This window comes from Schistocerca americana, chromosome 2 (genome assembly GCF_021461395.2).
Source record: "Schistocerca americana isolate TAMUIC-IGC-003095 chromosome 2, iqSchAmer2.1, whole genome shotgun sequence".
In the NCBI taxonomy this organism is placed as follows: domain Eukaryota; kingdom Metazoa; phylum Arthropoda; class Insecta; order Orthoptera; family Acrididae; genus Schistocerca; species Schistocerca americana.
In genome coordinates, this window is record NC_060120.1 from 729,877,954 (window position 1) to 729,898,666 (window position 20,713).

Here is a 20,713-nt window from a genome sequence, read left to right on the forward strand (position 1 = left end):
AGGCATTTTTCAATTTCGGGAAAAGGAAGAAGTCACAAGGACTCGTATCAGGTAAATAGTGGGGTTGTGGAACAATAGGAATGCCTTTTGAAGTCAAAAATTCCGTAATGGAAGTGGCCGTGTGACATGGGGCGTTGTGATGATGCAGCATCCACTTGTCTGCAGTGTCCGGTCTCACTCATTTCACTCTTTTTCTCAGTTTTTCAATGACATTTTTGTAAAACATTGGTCGACAGTTTGTCTTGGTGAAACAAATTGTTTATGCACAATATGCCTATTGTCAAAAAAACAAATCAGCATTCTTTTGATTTTTGCTTTGTTCATTCGAGCTTTTTTCGGTCGGGGAGAAGTCAGTGTGCCACTCCTCACTTTATCGCTTTGTGTTAGGATTGTACCCAAAAATCCAGGATTCATCAATCTGTGATAAAACGACTGAATAAATAATGGTCATTTGCAGTCCTCTCAAGAAGACCAACGCACACATTTCTTCGACTGTCCTGTTCAATTGTGAGATTTTTCGGCGCCATTTTGCCACAAAACTTTCACATGTGAAAATCTTCGACCAAAATTTGATGTGCGGTGAAACCGTTTAACAGGTCACCATCATCCTTGTTGTTAACGTCGGTCTGATCTTACAAGAGCACTCACTCGTTCGACTTTTTCGTCGGCTTTTGAAGTTGAAGGTCTCCCTGAGCAAGATTCGTCTTCAGCGTTTTCTCGGCCTTCCAAGAATTATTTGTGCCAGTGAAAAATTTATGTTCTTCATAAGGAGCGTTCCCCACACGTCTGTTTTCGGCTTTTCAAAGGCCACACTCAAGTTTTACACAAAACTTGATTGCATAACGTGCATTTTCGTAACACACGACAAAAACACAACTTCATCATGGAGCTCTCAAATATCACGTGATGGTTGTACGGAGCTTAATCTGGGACTGAGCATCTGGAAGGGACGAAAACCACGGTGTACACAAGTAGTTCAACGAAGTGTACCCAAATCGCTCACAGTGTTTTCAGTCTCATTACTTTTCTCACACATCTCGTATGCCCACCATTTTGATGAAATCGTGGGTCAAAGTAGAGAGGCGATACCTGTAGGATCAGCATTACTCTTCAGCAATCTGTAACTACGCTTCCCTCTGCCTCTTTCTGCGCAAACTGCGGTCCGACACGATGCGCATTGCAGCAGTTCTGAAAACACTTACTTTTTTAACTGTGTGAATAAACAAATGGAACCACCCTGGACCCAATATATCGATCTAAATGGTGATGACAAGAAATAAATTTTCTATGGTTTCTAACAAGCTAATCAGTCTTCTGTCGTATAATACACAGCTGCATATTGTATTAGTAAATAATGACAAATTCCTGGCCATGCTGTTCTAGGCGCTACGGTCGCAGGTTCGAATCCTGCCTCGGACATGGATGTGTGTGATGTCCTTAGGTTAGTTAGGTTTAAGTAGTTCTAAGTTCTAGGGGACTGATGACCTCAGAAGTTAAGTCCCACAGTGCTCAGAGCCATTTGAACCAATGACAAATTCCAACAGAAACAAGAGAGCAACAAATAGGGAAACAGAAAGTGACTCCCATTTCTGTTGAAAAATAATATTGAAAAACGTTGTATGAATGCTGCTTGCCTTAAAGATATGCAATACTGTGAGGAATTCTTATGCCGTTGCAAAATCTGCTTGATACGTGCAGTTAGCCACATGCAGAACTGACGGGGATTTGATCGCAATATTTGTTTTTGCGACCCGCTGCGAAAGCGACCGTTGACCACGTCTCAGGCGGGTGAGAAAGTGCTGACGCAATCGCTTCGCTGCTTGTTTAAAGCCTACTCACGGTGTTAACCGGCATCCTCTGCAGCACGCTGACACGGGGTGTGTGCAAGGAAATCTACAGTCCCATCTACGACTCCGTGTCACAGCTAATACCGGCAGCGGGTATTTGTCTTTGGAACGGAAAACATGCCGTGCATATATTGATAATACGATGTGCATTGACTATCTGAAATTATTTCCACACTTCGCGAAAGTGGATACAAAGTTTGGATCAAAGAAGCAAAATACAGATGAAATTGCATTTAAACTATAAGAAAAACTGTACACCTGGTGACGAGGAGCGTCCATAGGAATGCACTGTGAACATTGCAAAACGTGAGTAAGTAAAGTCCGAGACAGAAGACCGCATAAATTAAAGCATTTTGTTAATCGCCTCTTCAGAATGGCAATGTTCGAATTTTTTTTCCATGTTTGTTTTTCCTTGAATCTAAGCGTCACTTTTAACCATACCGAAAATGTAGCTTCATTTATCTTTGTAACTTTCATGTTTATTTTCAATACCACGGGGAAGCTCGATGCCTGCATTTTTAGTGCACGGATCTTCGAAGATCAATTCTTGGTAGCTCATAAACTGATGATGAATGCGCATGTCTGCCTTTCACTCAAACTACAAATCTCAAATTTATATAGACTTTATTATGGAGAAAACTATTCATTTTTTTTACCACACTGACGGAAAAAATCGCTGCACCAAGAAGGAGTTGTGCGACATAAACGAAGTTGGTAAGCATGTTTCTATATCTGAGAGGTGATATCTGTTCAAATTTCGCCCCATTTACATATGAGTGGCGCTAGTTGCTCCCCCATGAGGATGCAAATCAGATTTGCTTTAAATACACACTGTAACTGTCGTGCGCGTTAGCTACCTTTGAGTTTGGACGTCGCGGGTTGATGTCAGTCAAGAATGCCTTTAAGGCAATAAAGACGCCATTACCAACACCTTACTAACTGCTCGAGGTCGTGTAATAGGGCTATGAGAAGCTGGATATTCCTTCTGTAATACTGCAGAAAGACTTCGCTTTCGCAAAAGTTATGTATACACAGAACTTCACATATATTTCAGAAAAATTATGTGCAAACCTGGGAGTAAGATACAATATGAAGGAACAAAGATTGCTGCAGTTTAGGCTTTAGAACCATGTATATTTTCAGCGAGTTTCTCATTTACAAAATGACAGCCTGGTGCGGAAACACTTCATAGAGAACAAAAAAATATGGTCCAAAGAAGGCTGTAATCTGTTTATTTCTGTGCAATTAGCCAATTTCAACCAAGGCTCATTTTCAAGCACATATTTTAAGCTTGAAAACGACACACAGTTGAAATCGGCTAATTGAATGGATAATAAACATGTTCCAGCCCAGTTGGATCATGTTTTCATCCTCTAAACGCTTTGAGGTTGTAGATGCCCACAAAAATAAAATTTTAAACACTCCAGAAGTACGGTAACCTTGTGATTGGTTTGCGGATGCACTAAAAATAATGTAGCAATTGTACGTGCTCCTTGGTATAAAAAAACTGTTACTGCTGATACCTCAACATTATCTCGGTAGCACATAATGCTGTATACACTGCTAATAAATAAAGCGGTCCGATGTCAAAGTAACTTCGGACAAGTACACAATGTCGGCAGATAAATAAGTGATAAGAGTTGCAGTTATCTGTGACGGGTTAGAACGGCCACCAAAGTGCGTTGGTAACGTTACTCGAGTTTAGTTTTGTTACCAGCCTTGGTACGGTGTATACGAGGAGTGAACACCATCAGATATTGAGAGGTCACTTCGAAGGACACAGAGATGCCGCGTAGTCGGCTGAGACAGTGTTATCAGCACTTGCCACACTTTGAAAGAACCGCATTGAGCATCTCTATTTGCGTAGCTGGTCAAAATGTGCAAATATACAGCTTTGTGGGACATCCGGATGTGAAAGTGGCCCGGTATTGGACTGCATGGGAGTGAGGGCTTAGCGCTGTTACTCCTGAAATCATGATATGGGGAGCCACTGGGTATGTCTTCAGGTCACGGTGGTAGGGGCTGTGGGAACTGACGACACAGCAGTACTTCGCGGATATCCCGTCAAATGTTACCTCTCACGCGACAGTATCGTGGTGCCATTTTTCAACACGAAAATGCTCGTCCTCACATTGGACACGTCTCTGCAGTCTGCCTCCTTGATGTTAAGGTACTCCGGTGGCTAGCAGGATCTCCAGATATATCCGTGATAGCACATGTGTGGGGCCAGCTAGGACGTCAACTCCGTCACAGTGCCAGCATCCAGGATATCAAGGAGCAGTTATAAAAAGTGTGGGCCAGCACTCCTTAGGAGAGGATACATCGACATTATGACACCCTCCACCACCAAAACCTAATCCGTGTTTACATCCACGCCACAAGGGGTGCAACGTCGTTCTGATGAGCGGGCTCATACTGCCAAGTTCATAGCAAATTTTACTCGATTTTGTAACCACTGAAATAACATCACATAGTCCACCCCCGGTAGCTGAATGTTCAGCGCGACAGAATGTCAATCCTAAAGGCCCGGTTTCGATTCCCGGCTGGATCGGAGATTTTCTCCGCTCAGGGACTGGGTGTTGTGTTGTCCTAATCATCATTTCATCCCCATCGACGCGCAAGTCGCCGAAGTGGCGTCAAATCTAAAGACTTGCACCCAGCGAACGGTCTACCCGACGGGAGGCCATAGTCACACGACATTTATTTTACATCACATACACTCTCAACTGGTGAAGTTTCATTTCGTTTCCTCCTTCCCTTCTGGGTGCTTCACCTTTTATGTCAGATAGTGTAGATTCTGCTGCTCCACGGCAGTATGTTTAAATGTGTGTGAAATCTTACGGATCTTAACTGCTAAGATCATCAGTCCCTAAGCTTACACACTACTTAACCTAAGTTATCCTAAGGACAAACACACACACCCATGCTCGAGGGAGGACTCGAACCTCCGCTGTGACCAGCCGCACAGTCCGTGACTGCAGCGCCTTAGACCGCTCAACTAATCCCGCGCGGTGGCAGTATGTTTAAAACCAATATTTTTTTTTACAGGAGTAAAAGGAAACAATTAAAACCTTAGTATGACGGTAAAACTTAACCAACCCATATTTTGCCAAAACAAATAATAGAGTTGTGCATCGAAGCGGGTCTACATACCGTCCACTGAGAAGTGCTGCTCATCTGCCATCGTCTGAGGTATACAGATGTATGCTCTGGCATGCGGGAAGCCACCTACCTTTATTGCTGTACATTTCCTTGACACTAAGCGACATACCTGGGTTACAAGCCTATCTCAGAGTTCAATGGTTTGTATAAATTGCAAAAAAATCGCAAAACAGCGCACCATGTAGCAGTACAAATGATGATTTTGAACATGGTTGCGCTTCAGCAATTGTGCAAGTAAGAACTTCAATGGATTAGAAATAATAGCCAACCAGTTGCAAAATAGAAGTTTATTAAACCTTGACCATGGTTTCCACCGTTTTAAATCTGTCTTCTTGGGAAGGTACTGTACATAGAATCACGCATTATCTATGTCCAATTACGAGTCGTTCACCCTGTCTAGTACCTGTGCTAGTCATTAATTTTATCGGCATTTAAAATACATGATTTAAAAATAGTAGCTCTCTACTCTAGAGCTTTGTCTTAAAACTTTTTAAAATACCACACATTTGACAGTGGATCCAACAACGTATAGTGTGCCACTTCAAAGATTGGTACATATGTTACGTTTATATATAAAACGTGGCATCGAATCTTACAGAGCCTAAGTTTACCACGTACGGAGCTAGTTGTGGTTACAGTACTCCTCACATGTTTTCAACGTGTGGGTTCATGTTTCCGGAAGCTGATACCTGCTAAGGTCGACTTCCGCTGAATTACCGAGGCTCCCTTAGTGAGTCAGCTGACAACCACAAGCATATTATAAGGTTAGGTCGATCTGTAGACGGGCGTTAACGAATAATCTCGTCGCCTTGCGCATGTAAATCACTGGTCTTCTTGTTTTCCGCGTTTCACAAGACCGCTCAGCGGCTGCTTGAGGTGACCGTTTGAAACCTACTCAAGCTGGTATGCAAAACAGCTTAAAAAGCGATACCGAGAACATTGCGGCGCCAATTTCGCACCATGGCCGTTAATGTAATTTTCACTACATTAAGAAAGCAAGATTATATTTTAACGCCCCGCCGCCGACAAGGTCATTGGGACTGAATGATTGGGGAAAGAAATCGACTGCGTTCTCTTCATAGAAATCATCCAGACCTCGTCTTAAGCGACAAAGGAAAAACACGAAAATTCTAGACCGATGAGCCAAAGCATTATAACCTATGTCTACATCTATGGACACTGCTCACCACTACATTGAATTCCACCTCATGCCGTTGAGGGAACGTGACGCCGTAAGGAAAATATAGAAACGGACCAGAGACGAATGGAAAATCGTTCTAGTGGTGATATGGAGTGCAAATGGGTAAATTCGCTGACATAAACGACTTTGAGGAAGGGCAGTTTGTAATGGCCCTACGGAAACGGCGAAGCTGGTCGGCTTTTCACATGCCACTGCCGTGAGAATCCATGGAAAGTGTTTGCAAGACGATAGAACCATGAGTAGGCGACGGTGTGTTGGACGTTCAAAGTAACATATCACCTTAGACAGCGAACTGAATGATTCGATACCACAGCTCTTAGTTCAGTTTGGACATGTAGTCACCCAGTAACATTGGTACCTTGCGAATGTTGTGTGATGTATCTTACGTTGAAACAACAGTGCACCAAATCTAAAGCACTCGGTTAACTGGTAAGAATATCTGAAAGTGGCACATTCAGTTGTAATTACCAGATCATGAAAATCATATTTTACAAGTTGCCCGTTTTCAATTGCCAACCAAAATACCTCAGACGAATTTTATCTTATGTTGTGTACAGCTAATATTCATTTGTATGATCTACATATCTAACGATATTCACTAGTTATCGGAATAATTATGAAACTTCATGAGTTTCTGTCAGTCAGAAACTACAAGCAAACGACTAAAACTTACTTTTCCTTAATGTCAGAACTTCTGCTAATACTGATAAAAAGGTCTGTTCAATCAAACTCCTGAGATGTGGTAGGGATCCTGTACCTGATTTATTTGTTGTATAGTTAACAAAACAGTAAAAATCATTGTTCGTGTTGCATATTTTATGTAAATTCTTGTGATAACTTCTTTTTCAGACTGAACTGACTGTACTGATCGATTTCCTACAGTATTTTAAGTGAACGAGATGCAATGATTTTGAATCGTAACTCGTAAAACCAACGCTATCAACAATGTTCCAACTGGCACGAGGTGCAGAGGAGTCCAGTAAAATGTAAACACTCTTTGATATTCAGTAGCTTTGGAACAAAATGACATAATTTGCGCATTAGCGTAGACCATTCTTTTCTCAACAGATATTGGCGCACGTTTTGCAGCAGATGACAGTGCGGCAATGAATGAAGTGCGATTGTCGTTTGAGTAACGCAAGGCCGTATTAAAGTGGTACTGGAAGTACGAAAACTTGTCTTTGACTGGCACATTCTTCTTTAAAGGTACCGCACTTGGTGAGGCATATCTTCATAAGCTCCAAACATCGATTTTTAGCTGTCATCCGAGGGGTGTTTGGAAATTAAAGGTTTTACCTACAATAAGATGGCGCTTCGCCTCACTACCACATAGTTGTCTGAACCTATTTGGTTGAAAATCTACCTGGACGTTCGATAGGTCGAAGAGGAGCTGTTGAGTACCCACCATGGTCTCCAGACCTTACACCTTATGGCTTCTACCTATGAGGGCCTTGAAGGTGAAGTTTATCAGCTACAATGAAAGACCTACGAGAAACCATCGAGGTGTCCTGTGCGGCTATCACACGGGCAACACGGACAGCCCTAGTTTGGTCAACTGTTCACCGATACTGACGCTGTTTAGCTGCTAACGGGGGTCATTTTGGACACATACAATAACATTCCCCCGTGCAAGAGCTGTAACGGTATGTCATTTTGCTCCATTAATACTGACTATCAAAGAGTGTCTGCATTTTTCTGGACCTCTCTGTATATACACTATTGGCCATTAAAATTGCTACACCACGAAGATGACGTGCAACAGACGCGAAATTTAACCCACAGGAAGAAGATGCTGTGATATGGAAAGGATTAGCTTTTCAGAGTATTCACACAAGGTTGGCGCCGGTGGCGACACCTACAACGTGCTGACATTAGGAAAGTTACCAAGCGATTTCTCATACATAAACAGCAGTTGACCGGCGTTGCCAGGTGAAACGTTGTTGTGACGCCTCGTGTAAGGAGGACAAATGCGTACCATCACGTTTCCGACTTTGATAAAGGCCGGACTGTAGCCTATCGCGATTGCGGTTTATCATATCACGACATTGATGCTCGCGTTGGTCAAGATCCAATGACTGTTAGCAGAATGTGGACTCGGTGGGTTCAGGAGGGTAATACGGAACGCCGTGCTGGATCCCAACGGCCTCGTATCACTAGCAGTCGAGATCACAGGCATCTTATATGCATGGCTGTAACGGATCGTGCAGCCACATCTCGGTCCTTGCGTCAACAGATGGGGACGTTTGCAAGACAACAATCATCTGCACGAACAGTTCGACGACGTTTGCAGCAGCATGGACTATCAGCTCGGAGACCATGGCTGCGGTTACCCTTGATGCTGCATCACAGACAGGGGCGCCTGCGATGGTGTACTCAACGACGAACCTGGGAGCGCGAATGGCAAAACATTTTTTCGGATGAATCCAGGTTCTGTTTACAACATCATGATGGTCGCATCCGTGTTTGGCGACATCGCGGTGAATGCACATTGGAAGCGTGTATTCGTCATCGCCATACTGGCGTATCACCCGGCGTGATTGTATGGGGTGCCATTGGTTACACGTCTCGGTCACCTCTTGTTCGCATTGACGGCGCTTTGAACAGTGGACGTTACATTTAAGATGTGTTCGACTCGTGGCTCTACCCTTCATTCGATCCCTGCGAAACTCTACATTTCAGCAGGATAATGCACGACCGCATGTTGCAGGTCTTGTACGGGCCCTTCTGGATACAGAAAATGTTCAACTGCTGCCCTGGCCAGCACATTCTCCAGATCTCTCACCAATTGTAAACGTCTGGTCAATGGTGGCCGAGCAACTGGCTCGTCACAATACGCCAGTCACTACTCTTGATGAACTGTGGTATCGTGTTGCAGCTGCATGGGCAGCTGTACCTGTACACGCCATCCACGCTCTGTTTGACTCAATGCCCGGGCGTATCAAGGCCGTTATTACGCCCAGAGGTGGTTGTTTTGGGTACTGATTTCTCAGGATCTATTCATCCAAATTGCGTGAAAATGCAATCACATGCCAGTTCTAGTATAATCTATTTGTCCAATGAATACCCGTTTATCATCTACATTTCTTCTTCGTGTAGCAATTTTAATAGCCAGTAGTGTAATATATTATAAGCTATCGCGTTATGAGAAATGGGGAATCACTGTTGTCCCGACTTCCGCGGCGTAAGATGTGTGTGGTATTTTGAAATAAAATGTTATAAAAAGTTTCTCGGCTTGCCCTGAGCGTATTTCACATTCTACACACTGTATAACCTAAAATGTGAATCCAACTGTCGGAAAGATCTGCAGTCCAACGAGCAGATCTCAAGCTAAATTTTATTCATTACTAAGTTGCACCAACTACAGGCTGTATTATTTCATGGAGTACGTCGCGTTGCAAAATAAATTAAGTATTTAAGTGCCATCCAAAGCAAACAGAAACGTAACGCTGTCCACGACTCATCGCAGAACGTGGAGGTCGTAGGTTTTTCAGCTCTGTAAAACAGTGCAGGCGGCGACCTATGGCCGATCAAACAACAGAGGACAAGACTGGTTCAGGCACAAGTTTTCAAAGCGCAACGTCCAGTGCAAATTGCTGGACATGGGGCTTCACAGCAGATGACCCCTAAGTGTTCCCATTTTGATCCAACGACATTGCTCACTGTGATTGCAGTGGGCATGGGATCACCGAGATTGGACCATGGCTCAATGGAAACGTGGTGCCTGGTCGGATGAAGCACGTTTCTTGTCTCACCAGATCGATGGTCATGACTAGACACGCCGTTATACAGGGTAACGAACCATGCATCGCGCCACGGACTCAGGCCGGTAGGGGCAGTATTATGCTATGGGGGGCGTTCACCTGGACTTCTATGCGATCTGTGGTAGCAACAGAAGGTACTGTGACAGCTGTGGACTACTTGAGCATTATTGCGGGCCACCTACGTCCGTCCATGGTCGATGTCTTCCCCGACGGTGATAGCATCTTCCAGCAGGATAATTGTGCTTTTCAAAACCAATTGCAAAATGACTTAGACACAATATCTGAATGGTGTGAAAAATGCAATTGTCTCTCAATAAGGAAAAGTGTGATGTCATCCACATGAGTACAAACAGAAATCCACTAAATTTCGAATAATACGTAGGAATTGCAGTTACAAACAACATATGTAATGTTTTGGGGAAAGTAAGCCAAAGACCACGTCTTACTGGGGATCACTTAGAAGATGCAACAGGTCTACTAAAGAGACAGCCTACACTATGCTTGTCAGTCCTTTGCTAGAGTCCTGCTGTGCTGTATGGGATCCTTACCAGAGAGATTTGAGGGAGGACATCAAAAAAGTTCAAAGAAGGGCAGCTCGTTTTGTATTACCGCAACATCGGGGAGAGAGTGCCAAGCATATGAAAAGCGAACTGGTGTGGCGATCATTAAAGCCCGGAGATTTTCATTGCGGCAGGATCTTCTCATGAAATTTCAATCACCCATATTGACCTCAGAGTGTGAAAATATTTTGTTGGCGCCCACCTACACAGGGAGAAACTATCATCATAATAAAATAAGGAAAACAGTCAGAGCTAGCGAGGAAAGATATAGGTGTTCGTTTTTCCCGCGCGCTGTTTGGGAGTGAAACGGTAGAGAAATACACTACTGGCCATTAAAATTGCTACACCAAGAAGAAATGCAGATGATAAACGGGTATTCATTGAACAAATATATTATACTACAACTGACATGTGATTACATTTTCACGCAGTTTGGGTGCATAGATCCTGAGAAATCAGTACCCAGAACAACCACCTCTGGCCGTAATAACGGCCTTGATACGCCTGGGCGTTGAGTCAAACAGAGCTTGGATGGCGTGTACAGGTACAGCTGCCCATGCAGCTTCAACACGATACCACTGTTCATCAAAAGCAGGACTGGCGTATTGTGACGAGCCAGCTGCTCGGCCACCATTGACCAGACGTTTACAATTGGTGAGAGATCTGTAGAATGTGCTGGCCAGGACAGCAGTTGAACATTTTCTGTATGCGGAAAGGCCCGTACAGGACGTGCAACGTGCGGTCGTGCATTATCCTCCTGAAATGTAGGGTTTCGTAGGGATCGAATGAAGGGTAGAGCCACGGGTCGTAACACATCTGAAATGTAACGTCCACTGTTCAAAGCGCCGTCAATGCGATCAAGAGGTGACCGAGACGCGTAACCAGTGGCACCCCATACCATCACGCCGGGTGATACGCCAGTATGGCGATAGCAAATACACGCTTCCAATGTGCGTTTACCGCGATGTCGCCAAACACGGATGCGACCATCATGATGTTATAAACAGAACCTGGATTCATCCGAAAAAATGTTTTGCCATTCGCGCTCCCAGGTTCGTCGTTGAGTACACCATCGCAGGCGCCCCTGTCTGTGATGCAGCATCAAGGGTAACCGCAGCCATGGTCTCCGAGCTGATAGTCCATGCTGCTGCAAACGTCGTCGAACTGTTCGTGCAGATGATTGTTGTCTTGCAAACGTCCCCATCTGTTGACTCAAGGATCGAGACGTGGCTGCACGATCCGTTACAGCCATGCGGATAAAATGCCTGTCATTTCGACTGTTAGTGACACGAGGAGGCCGTTGGGATCCAGCACGGCGTTCCGTATTACCCTCCTGAACCCACCGACTCCATATTCTGCTAACGGTCATTGGATCTCGACCAACGCTAGCAGCAATGTGGCGATACGATAAACCGCAATCGTGATAGACTACAATCCGACCTTTATCAAAGTCGGAAACGTGATGGTACGCATTTCTTCTCCTTACACGAGGCATCACAACAACGTTTCACCAGGCAATGCCGATCAACTGCTGTTTATGTATGAGAAATCGGTTGGAAACTTCCCTCATGTCAGCGCGTTGTAGGTGTCGCCAACGATGCCAACCTTTTGTGAATGCTCTGAAAAGCTAATCATTTGCATATTACACAATAATCTTCCAGTCGGTTAAATTTCGCGTCTGTAGAACGTCATCTTCGTGGTGTAGCAATTTTAATGGCCAGTAGTGTACATTGAGATGAGAAAAGTCATGAGAAACTCATATGCACACATAGAGATTGCTGTAGTGCAGGTTCCAAAAGAGTAGAACATTGGCGGAACTTTTACTTGTACTCAGATGATTCGTGTGAAAAGGTTTCCGGCGTGATTACGGCTGCCCTGCAGCTATTAACCGCATCTGAACGGGGATTTATAGTTGGAACCGGAAGCATGGAACACTCTGTTTCCGATATCCTTGGGGAATTTAATATTCCGGGATCCACAGCGTCAAGAGTGTGCCGAGAATATCAGATTTCGGGCATTACCTCTCTTCACAGACAGGGCAGTGGCCGATGGCCTTCACTCAACGACCCTGACCAGCGGCGTCTGCATAGAGTTGTCAGTGCTAACAGAGAAGCAACACTGCGTGAAATAATCGCAGAAATCAATGTGAGACGTACGACGAACGAATCCTTTAGGACAGTGCGGTGAAATTTGATGTTAGTGGGCTATGGCAGCAGACGGCCGACGCGAATGCCTTTGCTATCATACCGAGCGAGGTGGCGCAGTGGACTCGCATTTGGGAGGACGACGGTTCAATCCCATCTCCGGCCATCCTGATTTAGGCTTTCCGTGATTTCCCTAAATCGCTTCAGGCAAATACCGGGATGCTTCCTTTGAAAGGGCACGGCCGATTTCCTTCCCCATTCTTTCCTAACTCGAGCTTATGCTCCGTCTCTAGTGACCTCGTTGTCGATGGGACGTTAAACACTAATCTCCTCCTCCTCCGCCTTTGCTAACAGCACTACATCGCCTGCAGCGCCTCTTCTGGGCTCGTCAGCATATCGGTTGCGCCATAGACCACTGAAAACAGTGGCCTGATCAAGTGAGTCCCGACTTCAATTAGATGCTGATGATGGGGTTCAAGTTCAAATGGTTCAAATGGCTCTGAGCACTATGGGACTTAACATCTGAGGTCATCAGTCCCCTAGACTTAGAACTACTTAAACCTAACTAACCTAAGGACATCAAACACATCCATGCCCGAGGCAGGATTCGAACCTGCGAACGTAGCAGCAGCGCGGTTCCAGACTGAAGCGCCTAGAACCGCTCAGTCACAACGGTCGGCTAGGGCTCAAGTGTGGCACAGACTTCGCGAAGCTGTGGATCCCAGTTGTCAACTGTGCAGGCTGGTGGTGCCTCCATAACGATGTGGGCTATGTTTACATGGAACGTACTGGGACCTCTGGTCCAACAGAACCGATTATTTTCCCAGACAACGATGGAATTTTTATGGATGACAATACGGAATGTCACAGGGCCACAATTGTTTGCGATTCCTTTGAAGAACATTCTGGACAGTTCGAGAGAATGGTTTGGCCATCCAGATCGCCCGACATGAAACCCATCGAATATTTGTGGGACATAATCGAGAGGGCATTTCGTACACAAAATCCTGGACCGGCAATAATTTCGCAGTTATGGACAGTTATAGAGGTAGCATGGCTCCATATTTCTGCAGGGGACTTTCAGCGACTTGTTGAATCAATGCCACGTAAAGTGGCTGCACTACGCTAGGCAAAAGGCGGTCCGATGTGATATTAAAAAGGTATCCCATGACTTTTGCCACTTCAGTGTATTCTGAAGGTGGTTTGAAGAACCTTCTGCGAGGCACTTACGTGTAAATTGTAGAGTAGTCATGTAGATGTCATGAGGCCAAAATCATGCTGCAGTAGTTCAAGGAGCATAATAGTGACGGTCACCAGCTCCGCGCCCACAAGTTACTGGTCCGGAATTTACGTGAAATGGATGATCTGTGCGTAAATTTCCTGGTGCCACATACCTGCCTAAATTTAGTATGGACTTGCCGAATCCATTCCACACAGGATTGCTGCTGTCTTGCGTCCCAAAGCTGGACCATCACGCCACTAGGCATGTGGTCGTAACATTGTGGCTCATCGGTGTACATCTGGTTGGCCGGACGGGTATATAACCTGCCACGCGGGGTAGCCGCGCTGTCTCAGGTGTCTTGTCACGGTCTGCGCGGCTCCCCCCGTCGTAGGTTCGAGTCCTCCCTCGGGCATGGGTGTGTGTGTGTCGTCCTTAGCACAAATTTCCAAACTTTTACGGGTATTACAACTGCCCTCTTCAAGAAAGCGAATCTGGGGTCTTACTACTCTGCCACCTCACTTGGTCATTACGTTAAGGCTCCTGACACAGTTCATTACTTTTATTCTAATCACAATGTAAGCTCTAGCGCGTATGCGACCGGATTCAGGAATTCTTGGTAGCTGGAATCCATTATCACAATAATGGTAACGTCAGGCGGACATGAGAAACTGATGCGGTTAATGGTTTAGTATGCAACCAGCAGCTTTAAGATTTTGCTTGGATGGTGATGGTCTTTGTGGAAATATACATTGGTGTAATATCCAAGGAAACAAGATTGTAGTTTTATCATCTTCTCGGTGTCTAGCTCATTAGACAAGCACAACTAGATCACTTAAATACTCGTAATAGTAGAGGAATGAAGTGCCTGGGGATACTTTATAAATAATCACCAGATTCGCTCCTCCCGCCTCTCGCCGACCCCAAAAAAGAACAAAAAGAACATAATTGGGAAACTAACTTTACGTGCCAAAGCTATCGTGACAGCCGTAGCTGATCGTGACACATTCGCGTAATACATAACTGACAAAGAGTAGAGCGTCATTTTGTTTCTTTTATAATGTTATACGTTGGGGGAAGCTTTCCAAGTTCTGACGCTCTGAAGAAGAAATTTGTTTTCTTTTTGCTTGAAACATCGCGAATAATTGCTGGATTTGCAGGCGAACTGATTTGGCACGCTAACAAGGCTTGGGTTCATACCAAAATGATAGAGTTATGTAGTGGCTATGACTATTCCGTAGCATAGTGTTGCTAAACTGTTTTCTAAAATATCGTAATTAATTTTGCCATCAGCCACGAAAAACATGGTTTTTACAAGTTTCTAGCTTTTCAGCCGAAATGTCATTTTTTCCTTACTGACAATTCGACAACTTCGCTAACTGACTTCTTCGTTAGGCATCGAGCGTCGATTTCGTCTCTCGCTGTTTGAACTACAACCATATTGTTAGTAGTAGTAGTATTGTATTGTATTGTATGGAATCGGGGGCCTAGAAACGACGGAGAGGCTTCGTCCCCGACGTAGCCCGTAGTGGTACACAACCCCACCACAGGTTACAGCAGTCCACTCACCCCACCGCCGCCCCACACCGAACCCAGGGTTATTGTCCAGTTCGCCTCCAGTGGACCCCCCCCCCCCCCTCCCCGGTTCTCAAACTTCCGAACATTACTCCAGAAATCTATCGAAAATGTGCTTTGTAAACCACCTGTGTCGAGAGTTAATTATATTTCCTTACGACTTTTTCAATGAATCTGACCTGGTATGTGATTATCCCATAACAACTTCATGTGACGCTTGCTTCTACATGCTTTATGGTTCTTATTCTTTCCAATGGTTGATCACCACTAGCGTAATCGAACAATAAAAGTTCTTTATGCTTATTTATACGCAATACGATACATTTATTTACGCTGAGTGCTACCTGCCAGTCCCTGCACCAAGCTTCGATTCTCTGCGGTCTTCCTTCATTTTCTTACAGTTTTCTCATATGCGAGAGAATCGTTCACGATGGGCGTCGCATCGCTTCCGACTTTTTCCACCAGATTATTTGTGAACGGTAACGGCCTTGCAACACCTTGCGGTATACAAACAAAACTACTTTTACATCTTCCGATTTCACTCCATTGTGAGTTCTCACTACCAGGAAAACGGGGGTGGGGGAGAAAGGACAGAGCTATGGCGTCAGTAAAAGCTTCCGGCCATCATATGCCAGTAACGTTCCCAAAACCAACACCAAAGGAGAAGATATCGAGAATATTGTAAGGATAGGTGGCTCTGTAGGATACCCGGGCTTCAGAAGTTTAGGATTCGAGCCACTGTTAGCTTTGTGATATTTATCTGTTCCATATCACTTCGTACTCCTCTGGCAAAGTCTTTTAATGGGAGAAATGCTAAGCTGCTACGTAGATCCAACACCACGTTAAACTGTAGGTTGTAATATTGTGGACCAGATTGGATATTATGAATCGTACAATACCACATTCTAGTAGCTAGATCGATACCAGATTTCCATAACTTTCAAATGTATATTGCAGGAGTTCTTTCTGTAAACTAGATCGCTCTATATAATATCATAAAGAATTTTAAAAATTGGTAGTATATTTAGCTGGCACAGTCAAGTTCGAAATTATGGAAACAACATTGTGCTATCAAAAACTGACTATAAAGCGTTGTTATACTTGAAAGCAGTAGGCTGCGCGAATGTTAGTAAATAAATGTAAGAAGTAATCAGTCTGTCATTTAAAATAATTTTCACGTCATTGCTTGCAAAGTATGTTTTATGAATTTTCAATATAAAAATGTACTTACACTTAAATTCTACTTGTACGAAACTTGTTACTGTGCTTTGTAGCAGCAAAATATCTACACAGTTTACCAAAAAAATCACAAATATTGATTGTAATTTCAATTTTTACCATGGACAAACAATGTAACGAAAAATGGCGATTGTCATCATGTTGTTGTATGTCTTTTGAAATCGTTGTGGATCTATATTACGTTCTGTACAATGAAGTGTCTGTAATAAGGACCAGAAAAAAGTTTATTGCAAGCCTGGTGTCGTCTACATTATTTATAGAACCTATTCATACACAGAATTATCCCAGGCAGCGAGCAGCAGGTAAGACACCCCGATTTTCCTGGAAGACAACTCCGAAAATCAGATGATTGTGAATGGTTTCAACAAATATGTGTACAATATTTTTGCTAAAATTTATTACTTCAAGACGTGCACCTATTGATAAGGTTTGTCATTTGAGTTTAGTACTTTAAATACAGAATCGACTTTTACTCACATAACAAGGGGAATATCAAAAGGTCCATTATAATTGATTGGTTACGTCAGTTAAAAGGCCGGAGGAAGATAAGCAAGGGCACCCTGCCAACAATAGGAGATATAACTCCAACTAGCCAGGTAGGTGAGTTATAAAAGGTCGGAACATTAAAAAAAAATGGCTCTGAGCACTATGTGAGTTAACTTCAGAGGTCATCATGCCCCTAGAACTTAGAAATACTGAAACCTAACTAGCCTAAGGACATCACACACATCCATGCCCGAGGCAGGATTCGAACCTGCGACCGTAGCGGTCGCGCAGTTCCAGACTGTAGCGCCTAGAACCGTTCGGCCACCTCGACCGGCTCGGAGCGATACGAGGGCAATACCATCTCCAATATGAGCATGAAAAGCGAATTCGATATTGCAGTGCGTGTGTTGTTCATGAAGTACGTTGCAATGTTCCATTACACAGCTGATGGATGTCCATATTCACAACAGCGGATACATTTCATGTATTTTATGACAACTGCAGTCGCCACAGTGCCTGTTTCGCCAGACGTGCATCATTTCTCGAAGGAACACTGCTTTGTACTTCTGAACAACACAAGCAGTGCAATATCCTATTTATTCGCCGAAAACTGGCAAGCGACTTTCAATTAAAATGTCTCCCCTGTACGGAAATATACATAATACGCGTACGAGCGTAGGTAGAGACACATGGTTCACGACATGTGGAAGTTTGGATCTGACTGTGAAGCATGTTTAGCGACAGCTCGTGAGAAGTGGGAAATTCGAGTTTGAGTGCCGGCCCCGCACAAATTTCCATTCTCGTCATTGTAATGGTTGTCCATATTCGCAACTGTGAATATATCTCGTGTATTTCATAATGGCTGCAGTCGCCGCAGTGCCTGCCGCTTCGGACACGCATGCACATCCGAATGAGTATTGCATCGTACCTTCTGAGCAACACAGGTACGGCAATATCGCATTAACTACCGACACCGGGCAAGCGACTTTCAACTAAACTGTCTCCCCTGTACGGGGACATACCGGGTGATGAAAAAGTTAGTCTAAATTTGAAAACTTATTAAACCACGGAATAATGTACACAGAGAGTAAAAAATTGACAGACATGCTTGGAATGACATGGGGTTTTATTAGAACAAAAAAAAGCATTGCTAGACGCGTGAATGATCTCTTGCGCGCGTCATTTGGTCATGTGCTCAGCCGCCACTTTCATCATGCTTGGCCTCCCAGGTTCCCAGACCTCAGTCCGTGGGATTATTTGCTTTGGGGTTACCTGAAGTCGCAAGTGTATCGTGATCGACCGACATCTCTAGGGATGCTGAAAGACAACATCCGACGCTATTGCTGCTATTGCTATTGCTGAGGAATGATGGTGGACATATTGAGCATTTCCTGTAAAGAACATCATCTTTGCTTTGTCATATTTAGTTATGCTAATTATTGCTATTCTGATCAGACGAAGCGCCATCTGTCGGACATTTTTTGAACGTTTGTATTTTTTGGTTCTAATAAAACCTCATGCCATTCCAAGCATGTGTGTCAATTTGTACCTCTCTATCTACATTATTCCATGATTTATTCAGTTTTCAAATTTATACTGACTTTTTCATCACCCGGTACATAATGTGTGTATGAGCGTAGGTGCAGGCTCGGTAGCTTAGCGTGTTCGGTCAGAGGGTTAACTGCCCTCTGAAATAAAAAAAACTGAGTGAACGGATCAACGATGATCTTGAACAGATGTCATAGGACGCCCGCCCCGAACAAATGCAAAGAATAATAACGAACAAAATGAGATTTAAAAAAATGGTAAGGCGACCGCTCGCAATAAGCGGAAAATCCGGGTTCGAGTCCAGGTCCAGCACAAATTTTCATTGTCGTCAATCCATTATGCAGCTGATGGTTGTCCATATTCGCAACTGTGACTATCATGTAGGTAACAAGAAGGTGCCCGCCCATTGCAATGGTAGCTTGCGGCGAATAAACTTTTTTTTAAGGGGGGAAGGACGTCAAACGGGCCGACTTGGAGCAGGAGAGGCATCACAGGACATTTTAATTTCCAGTGTCTATAATTTTACAAATAAATTCGTAAAACTATGTCAGCATCACTAGGAAGGATTCAGGATTCACACTCATTGCAGTGGAAGTTCGAAAACTTAACGAATTATTTTTTTTTTACATGTCAAATTTCATCATTTTTTTCACTTACTAATGGCAGCATTTGTTGCTGTAGGTACACTTTCCTTCAGAAGTAAGAGAGATTCTTCGATGAATTTTGCACAGCATACAAACCATACTTAAAGGTGTATGAAACTCAAGAATTTTACAAATCTATTAAAAACTGTGGTAAAAATTGAGGTAATTAACTATAAAATTTGTTTTTTTTTGTAAATAAATGATGAAAAAAATCATTTCGTTATGTTTTCGAACTTCCACTGCAATGAGTGTGAATCCTGAATCCTTGCTGGTCATGCTGACAAAGTTTTATGAATTTTTAAAAGTATAGAGAGTGGAAATTAAAATGTCCTGTGGTGCCTCTCCTGCTCCAAGTCGGCCCCTTTGACGTCCTACCCCCCTTAAGGACCATGGCTGTCACGGTGTGTCAGCTAGCTATTAGCTCTCTGATGTGATCTTAGGGTGCTATTTTCTGATGAGGAGGGGCGGTAACTCACGCACGACCCGCCCCCAGGTGGCCGCCGCAAGCAGCAGCAGCTGGAGCAGCGCGAGTGCTCGGCTGAGGGTCGTGTTGGCCACGGCTGACATGCTGGCTCGGCGTGTGCGCTGCGCTGCGGTCCCCGTGCTGTCGCGTCGCGCCTCTCCTACCCGTCTACACGCCCACTGCGCGCCTGTCGCCGCCGCGGCGCTTTTATACAGGCGGCGCAGAGCGCAGGGGTCGCAGCTTTCTACGGCCCGCCTCCGGTCACTTGCAACGCTCCACTCGTTCGCAACCGATGCCTGTCTGCTGTCTGTACGAGAGCCTACGTTATAGACGTCGCACAAGCACGAGGTGCCAGGGAGATTTTACCTAGTTTTCAACTACACTACTGGCCATTAAAATTGCTACACCAAGAAGAAAAGCAGATGATAAACAGTTATTCATTGGACAAATACAGAACTGACATTTGATTACATTTTGACGCAATTTGGGTGCATAGATCCCGAGAAATCAATACCCAGAACAACCACATCTGGCCGTAATAACGGCCTTGATACGCCTGGGCATTGAATCAAACAGAGCTTGGATGGCGTGTACAGGTACAGCTGCCCATGCAGCTTCAACACGATACCACAGTTCATCAAGAGTAGTAGCTAGTTGCTTGGCCACCATTGAGCAGATGTTTTCAATTGGTGAGAGATCTGGAGAATGTGCTGGCCAGGACAGCAGTCGAACATTTTCTGTATCCAGAAAGGCCCGTACAGGACCTGCAACATGCGGTCGTGCATTATCCTCCTGAAATGTAGGGTTTCGCAGGGATCGAATGAAGGGTAGAGCCACGGGTCGTAACACATCTGAAATGTAACG

General features: G+C 44.3%; 1 protein-coding gene across 1 annotated transcript in view; it reads right to left on the reverse strand.

The window, feature by feature from the left end:
* LOC124594387 (circadian clock-controlled protein daywake-like) overlaps positions 1 to 19,979 on the reverse strand; it is a 63,319-nt gene extending 43,340 nt beyond the window's left edge. Inside the window, exon 1 of the mRNA XM_047132756.1 lies at positions 19,863 to 19,979. Coding sequence (XP_046988712.1) covers positions 19,863 to 19,953 — 91 coding nt within the window. The 5' untranslated portion in view covers positions 19,954 to 19,979. The remainder of the gene's footprint in view (positions 1 to 19,862) is intronic.
* Positions 19,980 to 20,713: the final 734 nt, after the last annotated feature.